This window comes from Apteryx rowi, unplaced genomic scaffold (assembly GCF_003343035.1).
Source record: "Apteryx rowi isolate R43461 unplaced genomic scaffold, aptRow1 scaffold_389, whole genome shotgun sequence".
Taxonomy (NCBI): Eukaryota; Metazoa; Chordata; class Aves; order Apterygiformes; family Apterygidae; genus Apteryx; species Apteryx rowi.
Window position 1 is genome coordinate 826,296 of NW_020450407.1, and position 26,541 is coordinate 852,836.

General features: G+C 37.0%; 1 protein-coding gene across 12 annotated transcripts in view; it reads left to right on the forward strand.

Moving 5' to 3' along the window:
• Nucleotides 1-24,726, forward strand: part of IL15 (interleukin 15) — a 35,506-nt gene extending 10,780 nt beyond the window's left edge. For 6 of the 12 annotated variants that reach the window (XM_026074425.1, XM_026074426.1, XM_026074421.1 and 3 more), the window contains 5 exons: nucleotides 17,961-18,070; nucleotides 19,716-19,797; nucleotides 20,334-20,375; nucleotides 21,938-22,081; nucleotides 22,645-24,726. In XM_026074425.1, coding sequence (XP_025930210.1) covers nucleotides 17,961-18,070; nucleotides 19,716-19,797; nucleotides 20,334-20,375; nucleotides 21,938-22,081; nucleotides 22,645-22,755 — 489 coding nt within the window. In that variant the 3' untranslated portion in view covers nucleotides 22,756-24,726. The remainder of the gene's footprint in view (nucleotides 1-17,960; nucleotides 18,071-19,715; nucleotides 19,798-20,333; nucleotides 20,376-21,937; nucleotides 22,082-22,644) is intronic. The other 6 variants (XM_026074433.1, XM_026074428.1, XM_026074431.1 and 3 more) reach the window with 2 other exon arrangements.
• Nucleotides 24,727-26,541: the final 1,815 nt, after the last annotated feature.

The following is a 26,541-nucleotide window of genomic DNA, read 5'->3' on the forward strand; positions in this document are numbered from 1 at the left end:
AGTTTATTTGTGGCATAGCAAGCTCTAGCAGCCCGTCCCTCTTGCCTGGACTGAGTGTCTATGTCTGTAGCTGACCTTGCGTGCTATTTTTGAGGCCATAACCTCCCCTCAAGGGTGTTTTAAGACAGGAGGAAAACCCTGGAAGTGCCTAGTCTCTGTGGTGCTCTGCACAGTTCCCCAACACGCTTTCTGGATGATTCCGCTGGTTGCATCCCCAGCATGAAGCACGTCCAGATGATCGTCAGAGGCGCTAGGATGCAGCACTGTGTACGCCCCCAGGCTTGCGCGCAGCTTACCTACTGGGAGGCCAGCCCTCCCCATCCCTGGGCAGGCTCATTTCCTGAGCAGTGGGCACCTGTCAGCAAGCAACCACTGGCAGCCTGAGGTGGGATTCTCCCACTTCCAAACACRGACTGTCCCACAGCAACAAGCAAAGAGCAGCCAGGGTGGTACACTGCCATGTCAGGAGGCCTGTATGTACCACCCCGGGACAGAGCGATGCTCCACCAGTGGCTCCACTGGGGGGACCGGTGCCAGCTCTGCCAGCCAGGTCTCAGGGACAGGGTTGTGRGGCGACCCAGATCTGCCTATCAACCAGCTGCCTCAGTACACCAGTGGACACCAGCCAAAACCAGACCACCATGCCTGTGGGCCACTGCACGTGCAACGGCTGCTGTAGGTCTCTGAGGCAGGTGCCAGGCAGGCAGCCCTACCACCACAGTGCCCCCACAGCACCACCCCTCTGGGCCTGCCCCACCAAGATGCTGCACTACTGCCTAAATATGCAGACAGGAAAAGAAAAGCCAGACAGGAAAGGGCTGAATGGTTTTCATGCTTGTTATGGTAGCTGCTTTGGATGAGGTAAGCTTTTTTAATAATGAATTTTGATCATTTTGCTGTTTACCTCAAAGCCTCTTCAATTCTAAATGTGTAATTGCTCATACTTGAAACTATAGCTCATCTTTTCACTGGCTTACCAGTTGTGKTTTTTTTGCAGAAGCCAAAGAAACAATTAATCAGCTCAAAACTGAGAGTTAAACATTGATTACCCAATAGCTTCATATGACTTTATGGAAGTTTCCAGAATGATTACATCAGAGCAGGAAGTGATTACATTAAAAGCAGGAAGAAATATAGCCCTTGTGATTATGGAGAAGCATTTGAAACTCAAATCCCACCACTGTAACCCATGGGAATTTGGGAGGATCAGAGTAGCCAGCAGAAGCTTTATGGGACATGTGAAGAATGTAGCATAGCTAGATCACACACCCAAATTGCTTTCAGATATTGAGATTAATAGTCTCTCTCCACCCTTGTAAGATATGGAAATAATCATTAGGCTAAATGGTAAAATTATTCCCATGTTGATTGACTGGTACTTATTGTACCTGCAACTGTATCATTTCTTGTTCATTTTAATTGTATTAAGTTGTACTGGAACAATAAAATTAACCATTAGATTCATCAAAACACAACTTGATGAAAATGCTAAAACTTTAGTGCACCTCAGGGTAGAAATGTTAGATGGAACAGTTCCCCAGTTACAGGGAACAATTGGGTAATATCGTCTCTAAAGCACCTTAGTCATCCCCAAAGAGTTTTCTCTTACTGTGAGGGAGCAGCAAGGGCTGGCTGCTCCCTAAGGGAAGGGAGTTGGGAGTGCAGCACAATAACCTGTCCAGCAGGGCAGGGGCCTCGCTAGCCAGGGCCCCATCCCACCACTGCCAGTGTGGTGAGCAGGGCACGCTTGGGGGTGGCAGCTGGGGGCAGCCTAGACCCCCAATTGCCCGGCAAATCTGCAGTGATGAGGTCCAGAATCAGGCCAGAAAAGCAAGCCAGGAAGTCAGGGTCTGGTTCAGTGATGGTGACCAGGGTCAGACAGCCCRCATACAGCCAGATAAGTCCATAGTGACAGGGTAGGTCTCCGGTCAAGCTGGGAAGTCAAATCCACTGGCCAGGGTCAGGGTCCAGATCAACAGGATACACAGCCAGGCATGGCTGCAGGGCAGCTGCAGTATAGCTCAGGCGGGGGCCAAAGGTGAGAGCCTCAGCTTAAAAACAGCTCCCGAGGGAAGAAAGGGCAGGCCCTTGCTGAGGCTTTTTCCAGCTCTTTCTTCACAACAGCTCATATCAGCTGGCCTTGAACACAGACAGCTAGACTCCTAGAAGGAGTCAGTGTTCCAGGCCCTGCCGCTTACAGCCTTTGCTAGACCTGTAGCAATTTGCCTGTTAAGGGAGTATTTTTCATCAGCCTAAAAGATCACTTGTTTATAAGGTTTGTTTCTTGTGTTTATTTAATTCCATAGCATTGTATTGTTTGTATTCTCTTGGGAGATAGCAGTAAAAGATAAAATGTCATTCTTAGGAAACCATACTGTTTTCCCTGTTGGCCGGATTTAGGTATCAGCTAGTACTGTGGGCTAGACTACTGCACGTCCTTACTTGCCACAGGGCCCACCCAAAACTACACCTTGTTATAGTGCTCCGATTTCTACATTTCCTTCCTGCTAGTCTCTACACTTCTACCATCTCCTGCATTATGCTCCATCTCTYCACTCCAGACTATACTCCCTGAACCTTTGCCCCTACCTCTTCAGTCTCCTGCCCATGTTCTCGTACTAAAGTGCAGGTCCTGGCGCTTCACAGATGGTGCTGAACATACAACAGATCAGGTCATGAGCCACTGCCTTGCACAYGAACAAGTTACTGCATGTTAGCTGTTCCACAATGATTGCCTGTGGCACATGAGAGTCAAGATAAGGTTATTTACTCTTCTAGGACTGTAAAAAATCAAATGTACCACAAGCAAATTTTTTTTAAATTATGCTAAGTATTTCAAATACAAATACAGCCAGTGTTATTTTGACCACAGTATTTCCCTTATTGCTGTTAACATAAAAAGCCATTACTCATCTAGAAAGATGCAGAAATAGGATCACGTTACTATCTCAGTAACTGAGCTTATTTTGCCCTTTGGTCATAATAATGTTGCCTCTGTCCTAACTTAGCTATTTCACCTCATTCATCYTTCATGTTAACTTAAAAGAGGCCTCATGACTTCTGAAAGTGAGTGTTTTCTTCCAAATCTAGAGAATATTTTTAAATACAGCTGCACCACTACTGTTTTTTAAAGTCTGTGTGATTTTGTTCCTCTGGCATTTGTGCTGTTTGTTACTTTATCATCTCTTAAATTATTCATTTTATGCCATTTTTCTTATCTATAAATAGTGAATGATGTAGTTATGCAGGTACAAACAAAAAGACAACATCCTTCTCAATAGAGTTTGCTATCCAAAAATATGCGTAACATATTGCCATTAACAYCTAGGTTGTGCCTGTTAAAAAAAAAAACAAAAAACATGCAGATGGTCTGAAAATGTTAAATCATGGTAGAAGAGTCTACTATTAGGAAAAAAAACTGAGAATCCATCCTCTGGGACTATATTATTGTGAGCTCTGTAATGGTTTTGTAGGAATATTTTTTTACTCTAGATCTACAGTGATCAATAAAGATTTGAACTGAATGATGCTTTCATAGTTGAGCTAATTCAAGTGCTGTCTTCTTGGTTATATTTAAAAGAGATTATTTATATAAAATACTATCCTAGAAACTACTATACACAAGCTAATTAAGAATATTCAGATAACCAGTGTTTTTTGAGAACAAATCTTATTGTCCAAGTATCCCTAATAATGTCATAGCATAATAAATTCCTTCCAGAATTTAATTCTGGCAGTAATAGGTAGTCAGTATTTTTGGTCATTTTAAAGAGAATATAAATATGGCAAACCTAATTCTCAAGAGCAAATTGTCTATTCCTTAATTTCAGTCAATTTCCTTGTGTTTTTTTTTAAACTCCCCTTGATTTGTGGAAAACCCTACATCTCTATGCACTCTGTTTTCAATGACAATTTGTAGATGGCTTTGTAAATTAAGTATTACAAAAATAATAACTTTCTAGAGATTTTTTTCTGAAATGCTCTAAGGATTTATTTATTATTTAAGAACAAACAGGAAACACTCTGGAACTGTAGCAATTAGAATAGTGGCTACAAAATAGCTCAGGGAGATACCAGTCACTGTAGAACAGACAAGTAATTATGACACTATTGGAAATTTGGAAAATAAGGTTCCCGGTCTGTTGTCCAGAAATCAGACCAGCCCTCAATAACCAAAATGACTTTGAGTCATTGTCTGTTGGCTACTTTGGTATGAGTACCCTTATATGCTAGCAAAGGTGCCGTAAACAAAGAGTTAGTATTGAGTACCTGGCCCTTGGGAATTTGATGGGGAAGCAGACAAGGAAGTTACTGACCTTCAGGCCCCCAAAACAATTACTTATCCTGAATGTACTCAACAGTGCCTCTGCATGCACTGAACCAGCCCCTGGCCAGTCCTGTGTCATGTTCTGAAGTAGTGGTGAACAAGGTGGTGGTTAAGGAGGCTTCTGAATAAGAATTTATTCCTAAAATTAATCTTTAATATAAACAGGTAAATTACCATAAAATTGAGAAAAAAGTAAATAAAGGGGGGCATATGTACATTTCACCCTGAGTCTTGCTCCACTGACTCTAACAGCTACAAGTACAAACAGAATTTTCTATTATCTTAAGAAGTCTCTACAATAGTTTACCAAATAATTTGAAAGCACAAGTTTAGATTAGATCACACATTAGCTGATTGTTTATTTCTACTGTGATGTTCTCTGGCTGAACTTGAAATTTCATAGGTAATTAGAGGATTTCTCCCTCACTTATATGAGGTGACCTGAGAAAATAYATATTTTTAATTTTCTGTGTCTTTTAGAGAAAAGAAAATTGTTTAATCATTTCACTAAAATGTATTGTCAGGTATGTTTGCAGAGTTACACACTATTTAATTTAATTGAAAAGACAAAAGATTAAAACAAAAAAGTAGTATAGCATTAGTATAAGGCATGAATTCTCCAAAAAATTGTGTCCTGCAAAAATGAAGGTGATTTTTTTAAAGAAAAATTCCATGCAGCCAAAATAATCTCTTCTAAAAATAAGTTCCAATCAAAAGCAAACACAATCAGTTTCAGCTAAGCTAAGTATATAAAATCATTGAAATTAACTTGTATTATTCAATCCACCTAAAAAAAAAAAAGACAAAAATCAGATACACAGAATTGGCTGTGTACTTGTAAAAAATTTTAGTGAAACTTCAACCACAATTTGAAAATGACTAACGGAGCATATCCTTTGACTGAATCTTAATCAGTATCCTCTGCTATTGAAAAGTAAAAGGAACATGAATATGCTATGAATTGAGAAATTCGCACCATTAGGACATTATTACAAGAAAGAAAACAATCTCACCTTTGGGAAAATTGCAGAAGTTTCCTGGTATGTTTTTTTCCATTCACACTGTACTCTTGTGCCTGGCTTTTCTGACTTCTGCTTAGCTCCTGCAGACCCATGGATGACAATTAAATGCAGACAGAAAATTTAGAAAAATGTACGTCTGCCACATCACATGGTTAGGAGGAATGGGCAACAATTTTTTCCCCCAAATCTGCGCAACCATTAATATAGTACTGAGATTTTGATATACAGTATGCTGATGTCAAGTCAGAATGTGGTTACGCAGGAAGATTTATCCCAGATCCAAAACATTGCTTGAAAACATGTAAATAGATTTCATAGTTCTATAAAAACTGTAAGGCTTTAGATCATTATAGATACATTATGCTGTTCTATTTTGATTGGTACATGAACTGAACTGTTGATTTTGTCTCTCCTAAATTACACAYTTAAAATGTTCCTTTGTACTTGCTTGCCTCTTTCCAGAAAAAGTGAATTTAAARATACAAGACTTAACAATACTGTATAACATGGAAAGAGTCCATTTCACAGTAAAAATCACATGCACCTTTATGAAGACTATGTGTGCAAATAACTTTGAGACTTAAAAATAAAAAGACTTTAGTGAGTTAGTTCTGCAGTCAGCATTCATTTTCTGCAAGAGAACAGGTCAGAACAAAAGCATGTCACAATATATGCCCTTGTGAAACTTTTATSTTCAAAAGTTTCAATTTTACTTCAAAATTTGAAGAAAACTCAGTGAAGATATAAAATTTGGTCCAATTTTTGGGAGACTTTTTCCTCGACAACTTTGTCTCAGGAATACTCTCACCCTTTCACAAATGCCAGAACTTCTCAATGTAAAGTTTTTCAGACATTATAAACCRTTATTTCATAAAATTAGTAAGTTATGATGAAGCATTTGGGGTCTAGTACTCCTGAAGGTCAAGAGAGACATGGCAGTGGCCTTCAGAATCCTGATTTATGAAGGGGACTGGCTTATTCCTCTGGCCAGACATGCAATGTATGCATGTATGCTGGGGGAAGAGGGATGTACTGGCTGGCGCTAACAAAGGTGGGAGGGAGAAAAGAGGAGAATAGAGGATTGTTCTCAATAGAGAGCACCATTCAAGAAGATGCCTTAGAGCTCGGTGGTGGAACAAAGGACCTTGCGTTAAGAGAGGAATTTGTTATTTTTGAAGGACAATATATGCCAAGTTGTTGAATTTATATGATTTGTCTCAAAAGTGGAGGACTCCTGAAACTTCTATCTTGTCTTTCTAAGTTTTTATGGTGTAATTCAGTGTCAAATGCTTCTGATTGCCAGCTTGGGGATGAACCGGACCTTCTAGAGATTTTATTCAATGCCATGAATTCAGTGGTGCTGGGAAATGTTGTGAAAACAGCACCAGGAACCAGAAGGTGGTCTTCATAGGCTGAACCTACCCCACATACTGGTGTGAGTGTGATTTCTCTCTCTTCTATTCTGTAACTGAACGGATGCCTACCCTGATTAGTGGAAAACATTTGGGGAATATAAAATAGTTGAGTCATCACTACAGGCATTGATTTTATAAACATTCCTCAGCTGATACCATAATTTCTCTCTGTAGGAGCCAGTAGTTTAAAATCGATCTGTTTGCTTTCATTTCCTTACCAGGTAGAGGTAAGAAACTGAGAGCTAGAGAGAATCTAGGGGAACCCTAGTGAAAAGTTATAATGCACTGCTCTGAAATCCACATGGGCATAAAACTGGTTAAAAACTGTTAGGGTTACCTGCTGTTACCATTTGCAGCATCTGTAGCTAATCAGAACAAAGTGTAGCTGTCCTTTCCAATATTCCATTTTATCTTGAGCTTTGAGAAAACAGACAATTGTCAGCAGTTGGATACCTTGAGCATATATACTCCAGGCAGTTTTACTAGTTTCCCCTCTCTCTTTTTTATTATTCCATGCTCAATAACACTCGACTTGTGCTACAGAAACCTATACTACTAACATTTGTTATCCAATTAGGCATTATCTAACAGTATCTGAATATATTATAGGTGTATGATGATATAATAGAAACATCTAGAGCATGTACACAACTGACACATTCATTCTTCAAGTGTTTAAGTGACTTTTTTGCTATGGAATCTTTGTGAAACTTTTCTCATGTTCTACTTTTTAAACATCATCTTTTTGATGTCTTCCTTTTTTCTTTTCTTTTTTTTTTTTTTGAAGGACAAAAAACCCACTTATCTCCTGCCCGCATGTAACTGAAAATGTCTCTCAGATTCATGAAATTTTATGGATGCCTGTAGATTATTTTGCATAATTTAAATGACACATGAATATTTCAAGCTCTCATTTTAAACTGTAGGAGGTTTCAAGATATATGGGTCATAGTGAGGACAAAGTAGTTGCCTTAGTCATCCAGTTAAAGGTTAATGACTTGTCAATAATGCAAATTTATGTGCTGTGCATATGCGACAATTTTTTTTTTTTACAAGAAAATAGTACACTATTTGATTCCCGCTCTGAGCAAGACAGTGTCAAACGTAGACTAATGTATAAATGTAGAGAAGGCTAATACAAGCTTTGTATTACACTCAGTAAAGGTGACTTTTCAACAATGATGTGATTCAACAAGATGGAGGGCTAGTAGCTATCCTCTGCTTCCTAGGGTTGAAGGTTGTTACGAGTAACTGTATTAACAGCTCAGTGTTCATACTGTATCAAAAGTATGTTAGCACCTAAGAACCGGCACAGACTGATTTATCTCAAAGCAATTTAAGTCACCTGTTTTGTCTTGACTTAAATATCAGCAACAAAAAACTTGATTTAAATCATGGACCTTAATTTTGATTTCTCTTTATACTTAAGTTATTTTCTAAGACAGGGTCATTCTCTCTAGTTAGCATAACCATTAAAAATATTTGCAAATGAAAGAAATCTTGGTATTAAACACACTACTTCATATTTCTAACCAGAAAAACACACCATGTCATATGTATATTTCTTAAACAATTCTGTAAATTATAGATTCAGATTCTTAACTGTTACAATGTTGTTATCCTAGAAATCGTGAATGATGACTGTCTTGCTTGCTAGTTTTTGTTCTGTATTTTGCTTACAACTTGTTTCAGTCTTCATTTTGCAAAAATGGGAATTGAAGTAGCACGCACACAGAGTATTTTAATCTTATCTTGTATGAGTTAAATGTGAGTAGCTAAAATATTTCTGATATAGAAGAAAAAGTAGCCTTTTCAAAGTAATAGATTTTGCACCTAAATGAAGAAAGTATTGATTGGATTTAGTGAATGGATACATTTTCTCAACATCCATCAGATTTTCTGAAAAACTTAAGTATATGGAAGCACCTTCGGAAAAAAAATTGCACTACACATTTGAGTAGGATAAATGCTGCAATCTTACTGAAACCAATAGGATAAATTGATATTTACCATCCATTCAGCTGACCTCAAGCTGAAGTCTATGGGATGTGACTTTGCTATGTGGTCTGAAGAATCCTATAGACATGTGGCTTGGTGCTAAAATAATCTTGAATGCATGGTACATTGTCCCAGGTATTTAGAATTAGTAAATGATAACCTTTCCAGTCATTTTTTATTCACAGTTTTCATTTAAGGCAGGAAAGTTTGTTTTTTCTTTTCCAGCTAGGTTACTCAGCTTTGAAATAGCTACTTCAAAAGATGAAAATGTTCTCACAGAGCTTGGTGAACTGAAACAAAAATAAATTAAAGCAAAAACACAATAAAATGAAATACTTGTTTTCAGGAAAAGGGTGAACATCAGCATTTGTTCCCTTGTAATGTTTGAAAATAATATGGATATTTACTCAAGGTAGTGACATTGTGACTTTTAGAAAGCTCAAGCTAACCCAAAAAATGAAAGATATGTCCCTTAGGTTATATATGCTTTTAAAAAGGAATACCACTCAGAAAATTGCATTATGAAGAGGTCTCATTGATGTAACATTTTATGTTTTTTAATTACTTACAATCATATATTAAGTTTAGAACTTACCATTGCCTGTCAAGATTTGAAATGCAAGCTGAAAAAAGTATTTAAGTACAAGAAACTGCTAATTAAAATCTGAAAAACTCATTACAGAGCAAATACTTATCTATACTGATACACAACAAGGAAGCTAGAGAAGAAATAAACATGAAAATACTAGCCCCAGATCTGACTAGCTTTAGCTGCATTCTTCTTTGCTGGAGACTTGAGAGCATATCAAGGAGCATACACTTTCCTTAGCATTCATGACTGGCTGCAGTTGCTGGAAGCAGCATACTGGTCTGGAGGACTTTTGCTTAGAGCCAGTGCAGCAGCTCCTAAATTCTGTGCACTTCTCTAGTTCATGTCAGASGCATGGTTCTAATTTTTAGCTGTAAAGACTATAACCCTCTTTTCATCTGCCTATTACAACCTGCCTGTAAGTTACATACTGTCTATCTAGAGACCAGCAGGGGCTAATGAAGTCGTTAGGCTGGCTGTGATATACCTCTTGCAACAGGATTTTCTGCAGCCCTTTGGTTGTACAGAAGCAGTGTAAAGAATCTGTAATATAATACAGATCCATATTTTCAAAAAGCAGACTCCTGCATGACTACTCTGATGCAAAACTGTTACTGACAGCCTATACAGGTCCAAGACAAAGATCAGTAAGGTCAGTCAATCAGGCTCTGAAATCAAAAGGTGGAAAAATCCAGTGGGGAAAAAAAGTAAAGAGACAGCAACTTGCTGGCACAATTTCCAAGTGTAAAACAAATAATAGTATTAAATCTGGCCTAAAAATTTTAGAAGAAAGACTTGAGACTAGAGTGGCAGAAATGGATACAGTTTGTTTTGGAAAAATCAAGCAGATGTAAAATTTTGAAAACACTAAGAAGAAAGTTCAAGTCTCATCATTCTTTCTTGGAAGGAATGAAAAATAAGAKATTTGCCATTTCTAAATTGCCATCATTAGCAACATTTTTGCAAAAGAAGTACCATTATTTAACTCCACATCCTAGCCCTTTATGAAAGTAATTTACCTTCACGGAGATTCTTCTATGAGGAATGTTTGTAAGGTATTTACTATTTCAGTTTCTATAGTTAATGTGTATACATAGTAAGGGGTAATGAACATATTTGTCTTACCTCTTTTGCTATTGCTTTGATTGTGTCTTCCACGTGTAATCTTCAGCTTCATTGATACAGCTCTGTTGGTGATAACTGTAGTGGAAACTGAGCTTTCCAGCTCATCTCTGCTTTGTTTTCTGGGACTGAAATGATGCCTGACCTGCTCTTGCAAGACTGCTGAAAACTTCTATGCATATCTTCTCAAAAGAAGGATTCTGTCTCTTTCAGTAAAATGACTGAAATAGCAGCCTGTCATTTGCACTGTGGTGTATGCAAGAATCAAATTAAATTATTGTGTTCCCCAGTGAAACTGTAGCTTACCTGCACCTTAATGAATAGCAAGATAAGATTTAAATAATTTGTCTGAGAATGCAGCAAATCACTGGAATTCAACTTCTACAGAAGAGGGCTGGAGCAAAGTCAAAGTGAGCTCAACAAGAAATGAAGGAGCTCTTGATGTTAGGGAAGGAAAGTGTAAAATTGTTCAGTATGCACATTTCAGCTATTCTCTCTGCTATGCTGATTGTCCAGCTTGCATGTGTTCAGGAGAGGGCAGTAGGAAACATAGTGAAAGAGAGTCTATTATGCTATTTTGATCCTAGGAAACAAGTGTCTGCATTGATGACAGCTCTGGGTTTGGTTTGGGAGTTGCTGTAATCTTTCAAAGTGGCAAGAGCATGCAGGTGTGTTCATTCTACCTTGGGATAGGTGTAACAACCACATGTTGTGCTGCCTTTGCCTGGAGTCCTTTCACTGGGGAAAAAAGCACTCTAACCAACCCTATCAGCAAAGTTTTCAAATACCTAGGGATGCTTAGGTGGACAGAGCTGGCTGGCTCCTGGGCCTCTTGAGCTCCCACACTGAAATGCCCAAGGATTTGTTATTTGTAGTATAAATCATATACAATGCATTCATAAAACTTCAGCACGAAGCTAAGCCTTAAGGCCTTCAAATATTTACTCAGGGAAATTTCAGAAGACAGGTGGCAGCCTGGGACTCACCTGTGAAAATTCAACTGAATTTTTCGTACTACTTTCATTTCAGAAGTATTCTGCCTTTAAGTGCAGTATGCTAGCTGCCTTTTTGGCTTTAAGACCAGAAGGTGCCAGACTGTATATGAATGGCCCTATTATTGGTGACTTCTAAATTTGATTCTAGCAGTACCAACCATGTGGACCTTACATGGCATTTGGGTGAATTTCTGCCAAAACCAAACTGAGTTGTTCTTACAAAGACAGCAAAGTAAATTAGCTTGCAATGTTGTGCTTCCACTCAGGACAACTGGATAGCTTCCTTTAGGGGCAAGGAAACAGTGAGCAGTTCTGATGGAAGAAACAAAGAAAAACAAAGCAATGTAAGACAGCCAGGCTATAATGTCTTCAGCAAAGTATCCAGGCAAACAGTAGGGGACACAGTTGCTAATATTTTTGATATTATGTTTTTAAAGAAAGAGAGACTATATGATTGTGAGGGAGAGCAAGTACTTTATCAGCCCTTGCTTAGAATGACATAGAATTCATTTCTAGCCTTACCATTCAAAAGCAGTGAAACAAGACTTGCTTGAAAAAAAGACTTCGGAAAAATATTGTCTTTATCTTATCTGTGGATATATTCTGGCACATTTACTAGACCCGGTACCTACAACTGAGTCTGTCATTTATCTCAGTGGGAGCTGCAGAAGACCTATCCATTTTGAAAATGAGACTAACTTTTTTCTTTGGTTGATGTTGATCTGAAGATGTGCACTTTCCAATTTGTAAAAAGTAGTCATTTGTCTGGCAGACTACGTTATCTCCCAAAATGTTTCATTTACTTAGCAAGAGTAGTTGTTCTATAAATAATACATTTTTTTAAAGTTTAACAGAATTGACTGACTTCTTGCAATGTGGGCATAGGTTAAACTTAGAATGTGTATTTCATCTTATGCTTTATTTTATGTCTCCTGTGATGCACATCAGAAACATTTACTATCAGTTAATTAGTGTCAACAGATTGTTGCTTTTGACTCAACAGTCTTGCACGCTGAATCAATGAAGTAAGCAATCCAAGAGTGCAGACTTGTAATTTTATTGAAGAGTTTACTCCTTTTCAATAATATTTTCCACAGAGCTTTATAATATAAAAAAGGCACCAGGGAATTATTTGTGCTTTGCAGTATTGCCCATGACTTCCTATACAACTGCTTTGAACATCTTTGTGAACTTTTCGGGTTTTTTTCAATCTTTCTTAAAACTATTTTGTCTAAATGCATGCACTGGCTAGTAGTCTCATCTTACTCTGTCTGAAAAAACAGTTGGAGTTTTCTCTTTAAGTGCTGTGCTACATTGTTAAGAAATATAGTTACAGTTATTATTATTATTATTATTTTTTAAGAACTATCATGCAGAAACCAGCTTAATGTAGTTGAGTATTCCTTCAGTTCTCATTAGTTTGCACACACAGAACCTCTTTCATTCCTCTACACAATCTGGGCTTGGCTGCCAAGCAATGAAGCAACACCATCACCCATACAAATGGAAGAAACCTCAAATAATAGTAATTACTGTATAGCTCTCACCACTTGCATACCTATGGAAAAAGTGATTCAGTGTACAATCTCGTAATTTGTTACATTCCACAAATATATTCAAAATTTTCATGAAGTGGGAGGTTTATGCAGCACCTGTTAGAGCTTTTACAATAATCACTTTTCCTATATCCTACGGCGAGAAACTAAGGATGATTGTGCAGTTGCTGTAAGTCTTACTGGTATGGTAGTTATAAGTGATTTCAGTTAATCTGAAGCAGAAATCGTTTCATTTCCAAATTTGTTTGCCTCTTCTATGCAGAAATATGAAACAAATCTTTAAAAGAGATGTTATGTTCTTTCTTTGAATCTGGATAGTAATTTGTTCTGCCTATTGATCTGTTTACAGTATTTCTTATGGAAGTTTATATGCTGCTCTCCTTATTTGTCACATCTATTTTTCCCAGGTTAATTTTTGGCCAAATTTTCAATGACTCTGGAAATGGAAATAACTTCACTGGTTTGAATAGAGCTATGGCAAATGATACATATTAGGATTTCATTCTGCTCTTTAAAGAAGAATAAAATCATAGGAAACTAGCAGAATATTTCAAGCTACATTCTGCCTGCTTACCTCAGGATCCAGTAAATTTCAGTATAAGTTAGTTAGGTCTGTAAGAGAGGGTTGCAGATTGTATATATTAAAAACAAAAAAACCCCTCATGAAATACTGCCTTACTTTACAATTTTGGGAACTTTAATTGCTGGTTTTAGTCTTCTATCTATTCCAAATACGTTAAAGAACTCTATTAGTATGTGATATTATTCACAATCACTTAACTGAGTATTCTGTTAAGACTGACATAATATTTGTTCAGTAGCTGCTCCTATGATAACTATTTTATGGCTTGGGGATTGCCAACTTTTGTGCATAAATATGATACCCTTTTCTTTTCTTTTCTTTTCTTTTTTCTTTTCTTTTTTTTTAAGTTTCTGTATTTGGCTCTGGTTTAGATGTTAACATTCTACCTCCAAATGCACAGAAACTTCTTTACTAATTATATTTTAGTTCCCTGTTGGATATTTGTTGCCACGGCATAAAAATATTACAAACAATACTTACACAGACTGCATAACACCGTGTATGGATCAGGATATTTCTTGGTAACCAAACTTCAATGCTGGCTGGTTCTTCTGTTTTTTTTTGTCAGTTTTATTCATGTCCTTTACATTTCTAGTCTCCTATGATTCAGCTGCTTATTAATCTAGGAAAGTATATTCTGAAAGCCTTTTCACCAACTATTGCATATTACAGTCTGTCAGGTTTGTTTGGGGACAAATGACCAGAGGGGAATGGTTGAAGCTAACAATCACTGCCCTACAAATCACTTTTTTGCTGTGTAGCTCCTCTTTACTTTATTGACTACGCCTTTAACTCTTTCATTTTGCTACTATCAAAACTTGGGGCTTTGCTAGGGAAACCTAACATTAACGTCATATATGTTTGCACCAGGACAACTTTAGGTTGCTCTTTCATAACTTTATAAGTGATCAGGACCTGGGAAAGACTAATTTAAAAAGAAACATCTATGTATTAGCTTTCTTTTCTGGCTGGATTTTACCAGCTGGCAAAACATGCTCAAGAGAAATACTGAATTGACAGGCAAGGGGTAAGTCTAATGTATGGGTAAGTGTACTCTATGATACGTTTGGTGTGCTGGTCCCTCGATCATGTAAATGGGGACCCAGCATCTCTATTGCAGGCAGATATATTATTGGAAGAAGCCTGTTGGTCATGGAATATGCATTGTTCTGGGACTCCGACTGACAGATTAGTGGAAGTATGAAGACTAAAAGGAAAGCAAATTTATAATATTTCTACTTTTAACTAGTAATATTTATCCCTAAATACTGTAGTACTTCTGTTAGGTTTTACCACTGCTAGGTTTCACCACTAACGTGACTGTAAGGTTTTTTTTTAAAGGTATAAAATCTATTCCTTGTGCCAAGGACACACTTCCTCGCAGGCCAAGAGCTAAATATAGGACACATCTTCATAAGGCAATGGTATAAGCCTCAGGCCTCAAAAATGTTTTGCAAAAAAAGTTCAAAGGAAATATTTAACTTCTTACATTTCAAATTCTTATGTTTAAGGTATTGAGTGGAACAGCAATGACTCTGTGACCTTTTGGCAAAGTTTTCAAATAGACTTTGCAAACTTTACTTCCTGATTACTGCACCTGGCATAAGTGCCAGTTAGCARAAGCATATAGGAGTAGGAAGCCCTTCTAGATGACTGACAAAAGCAAATAAACAAGTTTTCCAACTAACCAACAACACATAAATGCTTAAGATTAAACTAAGAGTTTCCTGCCATGCTGATTACTGAGAATACTTTATTCTCTTTTAAAGGTCAGCTTGGACTCATTACTCACATACAAGCAGAATAAGCTAGATAGAATTTATAGTATCCACAGGAGATCCAGGTTTGCAATAAAAACAAGGAAAGCTGTAGTTCTTTGCTGGGGCAAAGGAATCAAACAGGAATAGTATTTTAAGAATGCCCAATTTTAAAACAGCAGCCACAGAAACGCTTTAGCCTGCCCAGTTCTGGTTAAATACAAAATTTCTGAGAAAGCACTTTGACTTTGTGGAAAAAAGGCTTGAGGACATAACAATCTAAAGCACGTTTTGGCTCTCATCTAGGTGAGCACTAAAGCATGTGATTCACTTTAACACTTGGTAATTCCACTGACTTCCTCTCTGGATCAGTAAATACAAGCCGGACAGAAACATGGAAAGCTCTTTCCTTGCCCTTAAACCTTAAGGAGGAGAGCTGCTGGTAACACGTGATGGAGGTTAGGTCTTGATTTTCTAGGCTTCTATGCAAAGATGGGTAAAAAGGGAGAAGAGAAATGAAAATGTCTGTGGAATCCTGGTAGGTTCAGGTCCCTTGATGGCAAAGAAGCCATCCTTTTTAACGGTTGTTGCATCAAACAGTGTTCAGAACAGAACTTATGAGAGCTACTGGTATAAACTGGGAAAGGATTCAAGGCACTGGTACTAGATCCCATCATAGCAAAATACTAATCTCTGTTGATATTGATTATGCACAAATGAAATTACTTTTCAGGTGTGTTTATAAGGCTGGACCCATAGGTAGGATCTGTTACAGTTTCTTATTGTCTCAGAATGCATTAATATGGCTCTCTTTTTTTTTCTTCCTGAATTCTATCCCATAAGAACGACTACAATATTATACTGTAGCTCCTAAATATTCAGGAATATTTTTTAGTTCATTTCCCTTTGTTTTTTCCCTTTGAACTGTCTAGAGGAACTCAGGAATGAGAGAACCTTCAGTGAGTCTGCTCCTTTACTTGCTATGTTCCCCAGCATTTATTCAACTAAAAACAAGTCTATCCTTTAAAACTTACCCGTGACCATGAAAATGGTCAAAACAATATTAGCTGTGGAAAGGTTACATCCTTTCTGTCATATAAAACAAAATCACATAGTTTTTCTGTCCATAGCTAAGCAGTTCATATTTCTTTCTCATTATAATCTTGTATATTTGGAAAATATTTTCAAATTGTTACATAATATTTTGATTTTAATACTCAGATATTTTAGATTTCCATTTGCTGTGAATATAATAGTAGGCTGAAGCTTGTTTTTAGACATGCTTTGAGTAGCAATAGCAAGGCATGTTCCATTTTGAAGCAGTTCAGAAGATGGATGAGATACTTTTTAGTCTGGCCTTACTTTAATTTATATTATCTATTTATAATTCATTTACATACATCTTATTTAACAGGTTTTGAGCACACACACGTGAAAAAAGGATCTGATACTGCTTTTTGTTACTAAGCTATTTCAGCCATGTCTTTGGGTTTTGGAAGCAAAATAATTGCAGTGCATTTAAAACATTTTGTATTTAAAATAGTAACAAATATTTGTTACAAATACTCTTGATAACTAATCTGTGACACAGGTAAGTATTAGTCTCCTGGTTTTGCCAGCAGAAGCTTTAATAGAAGTTAGGTGACTTGCAATAAGTTAGCTGCCAACGTGAGGATAAAAGCATAGTTTGTACTCCCATTCTGGTATTTTTGCCATCACACAGTACTAGCTCTTGTTTATTATGTTCTCTGATCAATTTTTAAATACTCACTTGCAAGCTAGTATGCAAATAAACCACTGCTAAAGAAACATAGTTTGAACCAGATAATATAAAAGTGTTGCACATATGCTGAGAAAACCTTGGACCAAACACCTAACTGGGGATAAGTAACCTGGCTCTGTGAAGGAACTGAACCACCTCAAATCAAAGGGGTTGTGATTCTGGAACAAAGATTCCCAGGCTGTGCCCAGTGAAACATTTGCTGATAATCAACGCACAGCTCACACCTCCTCCTAATTTCAAGTTGTCAAACTCTATTGCAAGAATTCTTACGTGCATCACTTCCCAGTATTATGTGTACATATATAATGTATAGCAATATACTTATATACTATATCTAAGTAGTATGTATAATATCCATACACATAAATATTCCATATACATATATGTAGTGTTTTATATATATGTAACCACAATATTATAATCACATGTAGATAATTTATAAATTTGGGGAGGTAAAAGGTGGCCAGGGGAAAAGATCTGCAGGACTGAAAACAAGACAGCAAGAGATCCTTAATACTGTCCCTGTATTCAAATGCAGTCTGTTGTATGAACACATAAATAAATAGGGAACCCCAGAGCCTAGAATTAATTTGTTTTTTTGTACTGTGTCCTCAGCATCTGATTTTCTACCAGCTGTTTAGTAAAGTGATTATACATTTCTGCAAGCTACAGATCAGTTGGTCTTTCAATCTACACACAACAGGTAGTCTTGTCTTGAYTGGACATCTTGTCAAATTGGTTAATTAAGTCAGCAGTAAAGCAAAATCCTGTGAAATCAAATTGTGACAAACTATCTTCTTGGTTGTCTTTCAGAAAACACACCTGAAAAATCTTTGTCTGCAATACCAGCTGTATCTTCTTCTGAACAGCCATTTGCTTGGCCTTTTAAAGAATGAGACAGGACTAACCATCTTCTTCCTGTGGTAACTACAAAATTAATGATTAATTAGATAGCAAATACAAATTATTTCTTTGTATTATTACAGTTGTTACTTAATTGCCTCCAGGCACTTTAGAATGTGGATCCTCTCCCATCATGTTTTGCAGTCTCTTAGTGATTCATAGCCCATGGTGTCTTACTTTATTCTTTCTTTCCTTCTCTGATTAGGCTTAGTCTGGTCAAGAACGCATCTCAGCCCTTATCTCCATGATAACTGTCAATTGTTGGAATTATTACATTTAAAGTCATTGATCAATTGCCATATGTATTTGCAATGAAAAAAAAAACCCACATGCTCAACTCACCTTTTCACATCAGAACATGTGAACATATTTAAATATATACACTGTATTACATATATTAGAGGCCTCCTTCCTTTCTCATTCTGGTTCCCTGTCTTAGAAAACTGGCCCTGCCTCTAGTGCCCACATGCCCTTACTTGTTCTTCCCTGTGCCCTTTCAAGTCAAATCTCTTCGCTATGGTCTGACATGCCTTCTTTCTCTTCCTGGGAAAAAAGATGGTAACTGCCCTCTGATTCTTCTTGTAAACCCCCTTTTTTTCTTTCCCAAAAGCCTTCTAATTGCTGAGCCTTCAGTTAAGGCTTAAATGTTTAACCACTGCTTGCTTTAAACTAACTTCCCAAAGCAACGTATCTTCTTTCTTTCCCTTCATTGTTGTATGTTATTTATAGTACAGCAATCCTGAAAGAAAAATATATAGTTCAATACTGAAATTAAGGATCAAAGTGAGGACACATTAAAACCACAATTCACATTCCAGAAGTCTTACAAAGGAGAAGGAAATTTTCCTTCACCCTTTAGGGGTTCATTTTAAGCAAAATGTTATCCATAGCAGGAGGAAACTTTTCTGTATACAAAGAATTACATCTGAAAGGACAAGTAATATTTCTACAGGGCTTAAGACAGAAATTCCATAGTAACAGGAAGAAAAATTTTTCAGCGTTTCACGGGTATTATGTATTATCTTGGAAAAGCCTGGTATAAAAGACTTCGAAATTTGTGATATTTTTGTGTACAGAAAAATAACTGTAGGTATTTTACATTAAGTAGCTGAACTTTTCTCTCATATCACATCCTATATGATGGGCCTTTAAAAAAAAAGTTGTAAAGAAAAGAAAAAGGTAAGATTTGCACCAACACATGAGACAGCGAAGAGATGAAGTGGAATAGAAAGGTTTTTGTTACTAGGAGTTTGAGATACTGCACATAATTATTCATGACTTTTTATCTTCTCAGTAAGAGGATCAAATAACTTGTTTGTAAATCTTTACATCGTACATATCTTTGGTTGTCTACAGTGCTTCCTAGRTAGCATTCTTCACCTATTATATGGTTTGGTATCGTGTAACACAGTCCCATAATTTATCACTACATTACTCTCACATAGACAGTGTATAGAATGTGTGGCTCCCTATATGATTATATGATTTGTCACATGTACGTACCCCACACATTTACCATATATATAAAGACAAATAAATAAATAAAATTATATATATGAAAATGCATATCTATAGCATCTGAATAGTCTCTGACTTCCTTTTCTGCATAAATAATGTGTATACCTACTATCTAGCCTAACAGTTACTGTTTTTCTTCTTTTCTAGTGCTTATTTACCAAAGACAGCAGCTGGTCATTGCAAGTGGACAGAAGTTCTAAAAGATTTGGAGCAGATCAAAACATCTGAAGTAAGTTCATAAAAAAGTTGATGTTTCATATAACCTACAGTTAAACATCTAGCACAGTACTCAGCCGAGAAGACAGTCAGTGACAGGGAGCAGGAAAAAGGATTCGGTTTGTATAGTGCTTTTGCATGGGTGAAAGCAAAGGAATAGGAGGTTAAAGGGAGCTAGAGCTGACCAAATACTGCGTACTCTAGATTTAAATGTTATTTTCTTTCTTATTTTCTTTTTTTGAATGCTCCATTTGAATTGTTTCAGAATTTCTTCTTACTTGGGTAAAACAGGAAGAAACTTTTCCTAGGAAAGAGGCAGAGGGCTTGGGCATTAGCTCTTGGTGAGAAAGTACTTGTGAGACTCAATTCCAAACAGTGAATTCTCACAGTGAAGTAAGTCCATCCTGCAGGTTACTAGGCAACTTTAACATCTACTAACTTACTGGCTCCCAGTACCTGGATGGATTGGCCCTTTGAACTTGGAGCTAACTTTACTGTCTCTAAATCCACTAGTTAAAGTTCATACTTCTAACTCTTGTTTTCTTTTAGGACATTGATGTCAGTTTATATACTGCAAACACAGATGAGGATGTAAGTAGATTTAAATTTGGCCAAAATTGGTCTAATGTGGTAGCTTAATTTCTTTACTAGTAACTTTCTCCTAAGGCAAGCTTAGTCTAATTTGAGAAAAGTTTCAGAAATCAAATCATTTGCCTTGGAATGGTTCTGTTAGTTAAATTAATTATGTGAGCAGGTATTACTTATTTTTACTGAATCACCTGCTATTGAAATTAGCCAATTAAAATGGAGTGCCAAAATGACTGCCAAAATGAAAATAGCAAACGCTACTGAAATAATTTTGGTGTTCATCTGTAATTTGAGGGAGGGAAAAAGGGACAAATAAAATACCTCCAAAGATGATTATTTAATGCTATGCACTATTTTAATGGCATATGGAGAATAACTGTGTCAGTACCCACCTCTGCATTTCTCTGCTTTTGCCTTGGAAGCAAAAAGCCTAGGTACTCTCAAGATTTCAGATTTCTAATAGCTGGAGATTATAATTTATCTTGCAAAGGATAAATTGACCTTGGTGATATAATTCTGAATACAGTCATAGAAACCTATCTAAAATATGATCGTCTTTAATGGAGCTTCCACGCATTCATTCCTGAACAGACTTTTTCATAATTCATTGCTGTGGAGGTCAGTCTGTACTCCATGGGATGCATTTAGCCTGCCACGAAAACTAATCCAACCAATACCCCACACCCAGCAGATACCTTTGGTATAACTCTGGAGGACTGTGGGCTGGATTCATTGCTCTGGTGATGCTGGCAGTAGCCTGCTTCTGAGACATCTCCTTTCCTGACTACTGCCAAACACACAAGGACCATGAAAACCATACAGAATACATAAATCCAGTACATAACAAAGTTAACCTAAGATTTTGTAGAAATGTTGGACTTACTGTGTTAGAGCAGAATAGTCTCAGTGTAGGTGCAGAGTACAGTGATTTTGATGTGTACAGTAGATCTGGAAGCCTGGGAAAGCATGAGTTCTGATGTGTCTGTGCAGTTAGACCTGTACATGACAGGAAGAAGGGTCACAAAACATGCAGATCCACCCGTGCACACCYCATCCCCTTAACTGAACCAAACCTGAGAAGTTAATACATTGTAATAACTGATATAATACCTGGTAATGTCAGGAARAGATTCTTAAAGCAGGAAGCCTGGATTTAAAAGTCAGACAGCCCAGAACTTATTCTTGGCTCTACTGTTGACTTGATGGAGAAATTTGTACCTCTGCCTCTTTTCCTTAATTTGTGAAATGCATATTATACCTACCTTCTGTTCTCCTCCTCCACCCATATAATACTAATTTAATTCCATTACTTTTAATTATATCCCAAATTGCTATCCTATTTAATTACTATGTTCTTCATCAAGACTATTATATCTCACCTCATTATAGCAAATTAGCTGGCCTACACATTGTTAGCTCTCACACACTATCTGTGCAGATATTTGTCACTCTTTGAATAGTAAGAAGACATATATAGTAAAATAAAATCAGCCACTCCTAGGTAAATTATATCCCACATTTGTTTATTCATTTTTAATTGTGAACCTATTACGACTTATTTTCAGAAAGAATGCCAAGAACCTGTAATAAGATGCTTCTTCTTAGAGATGAAAGTGATTCTTCATGAATGTTATATAAAAAATTGTAGTAAAACACAGGATGTATTCAACATTTTGAAAAATGGAAATGCAAGCTTTGAAAATAACCAGGTGAGTGGCACTGACAGTCTGCTGCAAACAGAAACAAAGGTGTTTCTTCAGGAGCAGAAATACTTTTTTTGTTTCTCATAAAGGGTAGGATGGTACAGATGAAAGCAAATGGGATCCCATGTCCCATACACATATATCAATGAAATAGCAGAATTTCATGGTTTTTAGAAAAACATTTTCAGGATTCCCAYTAAAGCAAATACAGTACATGCATGCATGCATATGTCTGGGTGTATGAATGTGTGTATGTATAAAAAACAATTTGTAACTTCAGCATCTAAAGTCAAATATGTTTAGCCACATACAGAAATGTGTCCTAATTTTCAAAACGACAGGCCCCTTGCATGTCTCTCAGAAGCTCTATATCTTTGAATGCTCATCTAATTCAGAAAGCAAGCCAGAAACAGCCCAGTACATGAGCACTTTGGAAGCCTCCAGCAGTGCTCCTGTACCAATTGTCTGCAGTGGAATTATTCAAAACAACAGAGCGAACAAGAGTTAGTTTTCTATCAGAACAAACAGATCAGGTATTCTCCGTTTTACTCTCGCATTTTCTTTTTCAGATGAATTCCACAACATCAAAAAAATGCAAGGAATGTGAGGAGTACGAAGAAAAAAATTTTACAGAGTTTATACAGAATTTTGTAAAGGTTATACAGAGGGAATGCAAATAATACAGACCAGAAGACACAAGCTGGAAGCCAAGAGAATTCAAGGAACATGCCTCAGAGAAGTCAGATTCTCACCAACAATAAACTGAAAAGAACTCTATTTACAATCCTACATACATGGCATAATGGACAAAGAAAAATAAAATTATTAACATATTGGATTCATAATTGGATATATACAAACAATACTACTTACAAAACATAAATGAAAGGAATTTAACAAGGTTTAAAGCTTTTTTAAAACCATATTTATTAGTTGATAAGTCCACTGGGGAGGAAATCTTTCCTAATTTACCTACCTTTCAGAGAAATTCTGTAAGATCTCAGAATATCTTCAGCGGGAATCTCCCTGTGAACATCAGTTCAGAGCTGACGAAATACTGTTTCCGAGAAAAGCTCTTATTATTATTAATATACAATCATGTTATCCTATTAAAACATTTGTTTATAGCTATTTTTGTTACCTGAAATCTATTATTTTACTGTCTGTGCTTCTAGAAGATCCTAGCTCATCTCTCATTTCTGATGTTTGTCACATCTGCCAGTTTTCCTCTCTGTTCTTTCTTCCATTAACATTACTTCAATGAAATAATGTCAAAATGCAAGCTGAGGCCTCTCTGGCTTACAGGTCTATTGGCTATCTTAATATATTTCTTTCTACCATGATTTTCAGGTAAGCCTGGTTACTTGTTTTACTTAAGACTCAAAGTCAAAAACTAGAAGATTTATTTAGAGATACCTCCTTGCCTTTTTCCCCTTTTGCACAAAGGTAGCATAAGGGTTTTCAGAAAGACCTCCTCTTCTTCACAGAAGGTGATGCTGGTCTTGGTTCCATTGTCCAATGACAGAACACGCTTTGTTAGTTCATTTGTTATCTCAGTGACACAGACACTGCCTTAGTCATTAAGGTAATTATCGCAGTTCCTTCAGCAATTACCAAAGATATAAATCCCACTTTTAACTGAAGATGGGTAGTATAAATTTCATCTTCTGCATTCARGAGATGACTAAGCCTCTTACACACTTACTTTTAAATTTCTATGTAGTGGAAACCTTTCCTATCTAGCAGAGTTTCTACCTGTGGTCTCATTCTGGGATAAGAACTTTGAAGGTAGGAATCACTTTTTGACCAGTTCATAGAAATCATGTTAACTATATTCCTGCAGGTTCTGTATGTGAGAAGACTGCATGCAGAGTCCCCTACCCACCAGTAGTTCTGAAATAAGGTTTGGAGCAAAAATGTTGCATAGTGTTCTTTCAGCTCTTCCCACAGTAAATGATTTCTTTATGATTCCTGACCATGTGATACAGACTGTTATCCATAATAAGTAATTAATCCCTCCAGGAATCTCCATTTCTCCATCTTCACTTAATAAATGGATGGGTCATTCAGCTGTCCACTTATCAGGAAGGAAGTCTCAGTCTCATTATGGCAACATAGTGCCTGGTACTCCCTTATGGAACAACAGTCAATCTTTGGCACTCTCTGGAACTGACTCTCCAATAACCTACAAGAGAAAGAACATAAATAAAGACTGACTGATTGGTAAATTTGTGAGCACAACAGTATCAGGATTAAACACTGGCAAAGGTGTCACAGAAAAAGTCAATCATTTGCCACTGTAAAACATTGATAAAAGAAATGTTCACTATATAGTTAGGATGAAGTAAACCGGTCCTACATTTTGAATTGTTCCGTAGAACAGTGCTCCACATTGAATGTGATTTCATCTTATCTGATGTCACATGTATAGGCAAGGTAATATCAGGTTATAACTGTTGTTTTTAATCAAGGAGTTAAAGAAGCTTTCCTTATTTCTCATTTGGAGGAAGCTTGAGACAAATCCAGCAGTATTCATCTTGGAAGAAACAATAYATTCCTTCCCCAGGTAGCCTTCTTTATCTTGGCCATTGTGAAAATCAGTTATTTGATTAATTTTATTCTGTATTTCATTAAACAGTTTACCAATGACATGTATGTCATATACTGTGAATTTGTCTTCCTGAAACAATCTTTCTAAGTCTGTGATCGCGCAGTTTGCCACTGTATTAGCTACTTCCTCTTGGACATAGACCAAATGTCTTTTAATTTGCTCCACGTTCACCTATTCTAGAACCAAAAAAGACCACTTACTAATCCATTTCTCCAGTATTTCTCCTGGGGTTCTCCTTTTCCTGAGAGCTAAGCTACCATCTTGAATTCTCTGGTGATAACAAGTGATCTGATTAGTGAAAAGAATGGAATAAAATAAGGCCACTTTGGTATTTTTTTGGTGAGGGAATTCATACCTATCTCAGAGGAAGAAAATCAATATGACTGAGACATGCATGAATCTGACCTGACTCATTAGTACTGCAGGATTGTAATTCTGGGGATCTTCTTTCAAAGTAGGGTAATGAGGGTCTTTTTCTGTCAGGTGTCACTTTAGAGAAAAAGACAGTTCACTGAAAATTCAAGTCAAACTTGAACTCATATTTCAGGTCTTTGCAATGATTTTAYTTGACCAATATGCGTTAATGGATGCATTACTGCATGTACTTTTGTTACCTGAACCTCCCTAAAACATCCCCGGGGTGGAGGGAGGTATTTCCTCTGCGCAACCTCTAGGCATTTGTGTGGCATTTGTAGAATCTAATCTTTTCCAGCTGCTCCTGGTAAATGATCAGCCTCTGTTAAGAAGATTAAGCTGATTCACAGCAGAGTATTTCTACGTTCAGAAAGAAAAATAACTCTACCTTTTGACACCAGARGAGAAGAAAAATGCTCTTCCGCAGAAGTTCTGGGCAACATAATTCTGGTTTTCTGACTTAGCAGTAATTTAAATCTTTTATCTTTTCCCTTCCAGTCCTGGTACCCAATATCCATATTTCTGGGTATGTTTTGACAGGATAATGGAAATAGCACTAGTCCAGATGAGAAATTACATTCCTGCCATTCTCTGCCTTCTCGTTGTTTTATTGGACCCTGAGGATAAATATTGGTTGTTCATCAGTAGAACATTGCCTCCAGTAGCTCAGAATATTTGAGCACCTGTTGGTCAGGTGCTCTTTAGATAATGTCATGGGAGACGTTTGAAAGTCTTCACACAATTTAAAGTCAGCACTGGATCAGCATTTATAATAGGACTATTAGCTGTAGTATCTCCCTCTTTCAACTCATAAGCTAATTTGTGCAGTCCAGGTTTTCTACTTAGCAGTCCATCTACAAAGCGTGATTTCATTTTCTGTAGTGTCTGACTGTCTTTCTGTTACACTTTACTGACAAAGTACATCTTAGCAGTTTCTTTTCCCTAGTAGACATTTAGACCTTAGAAGTAGCATCTGAGCATTTCCACACAATCTTTAAAAAATCATTCAGTTTCTGACTRAGTTTATACTATGATTTAATATAAGCTAGTAATATGGCACAACCACTGYTGTGCAAAGTATTCTTCTGATACTTGTCAAAGTAAGCTTTCGCTCTCCTGAGTGGCTCTTCTCAGACATTTAGCTACCCAGTGCATAAGTCTGCAATAATCAATCACTGCCCAGAGATATATGTCCATTTGTCCCTTCTTTAACCAAGGAAACGCTATTTTAACATGCAAGATGCCTTCGGTGAGAAGCTTGTAAACAGTTTATCTGACAGCAGCCATAGGAAGCCCCCTTAACACTCAGCAAAAGGCAAAGTAATAGAAAACTGCAGTTCCATAGCAGGTGGTCTGGTCTGCTCAGGCAGAAACAGGTGACTCTCTGTTTGACTTGAGTGAAGGTATGAGTGTATTCATTTTTTCCTCCTTTCAAATCTCT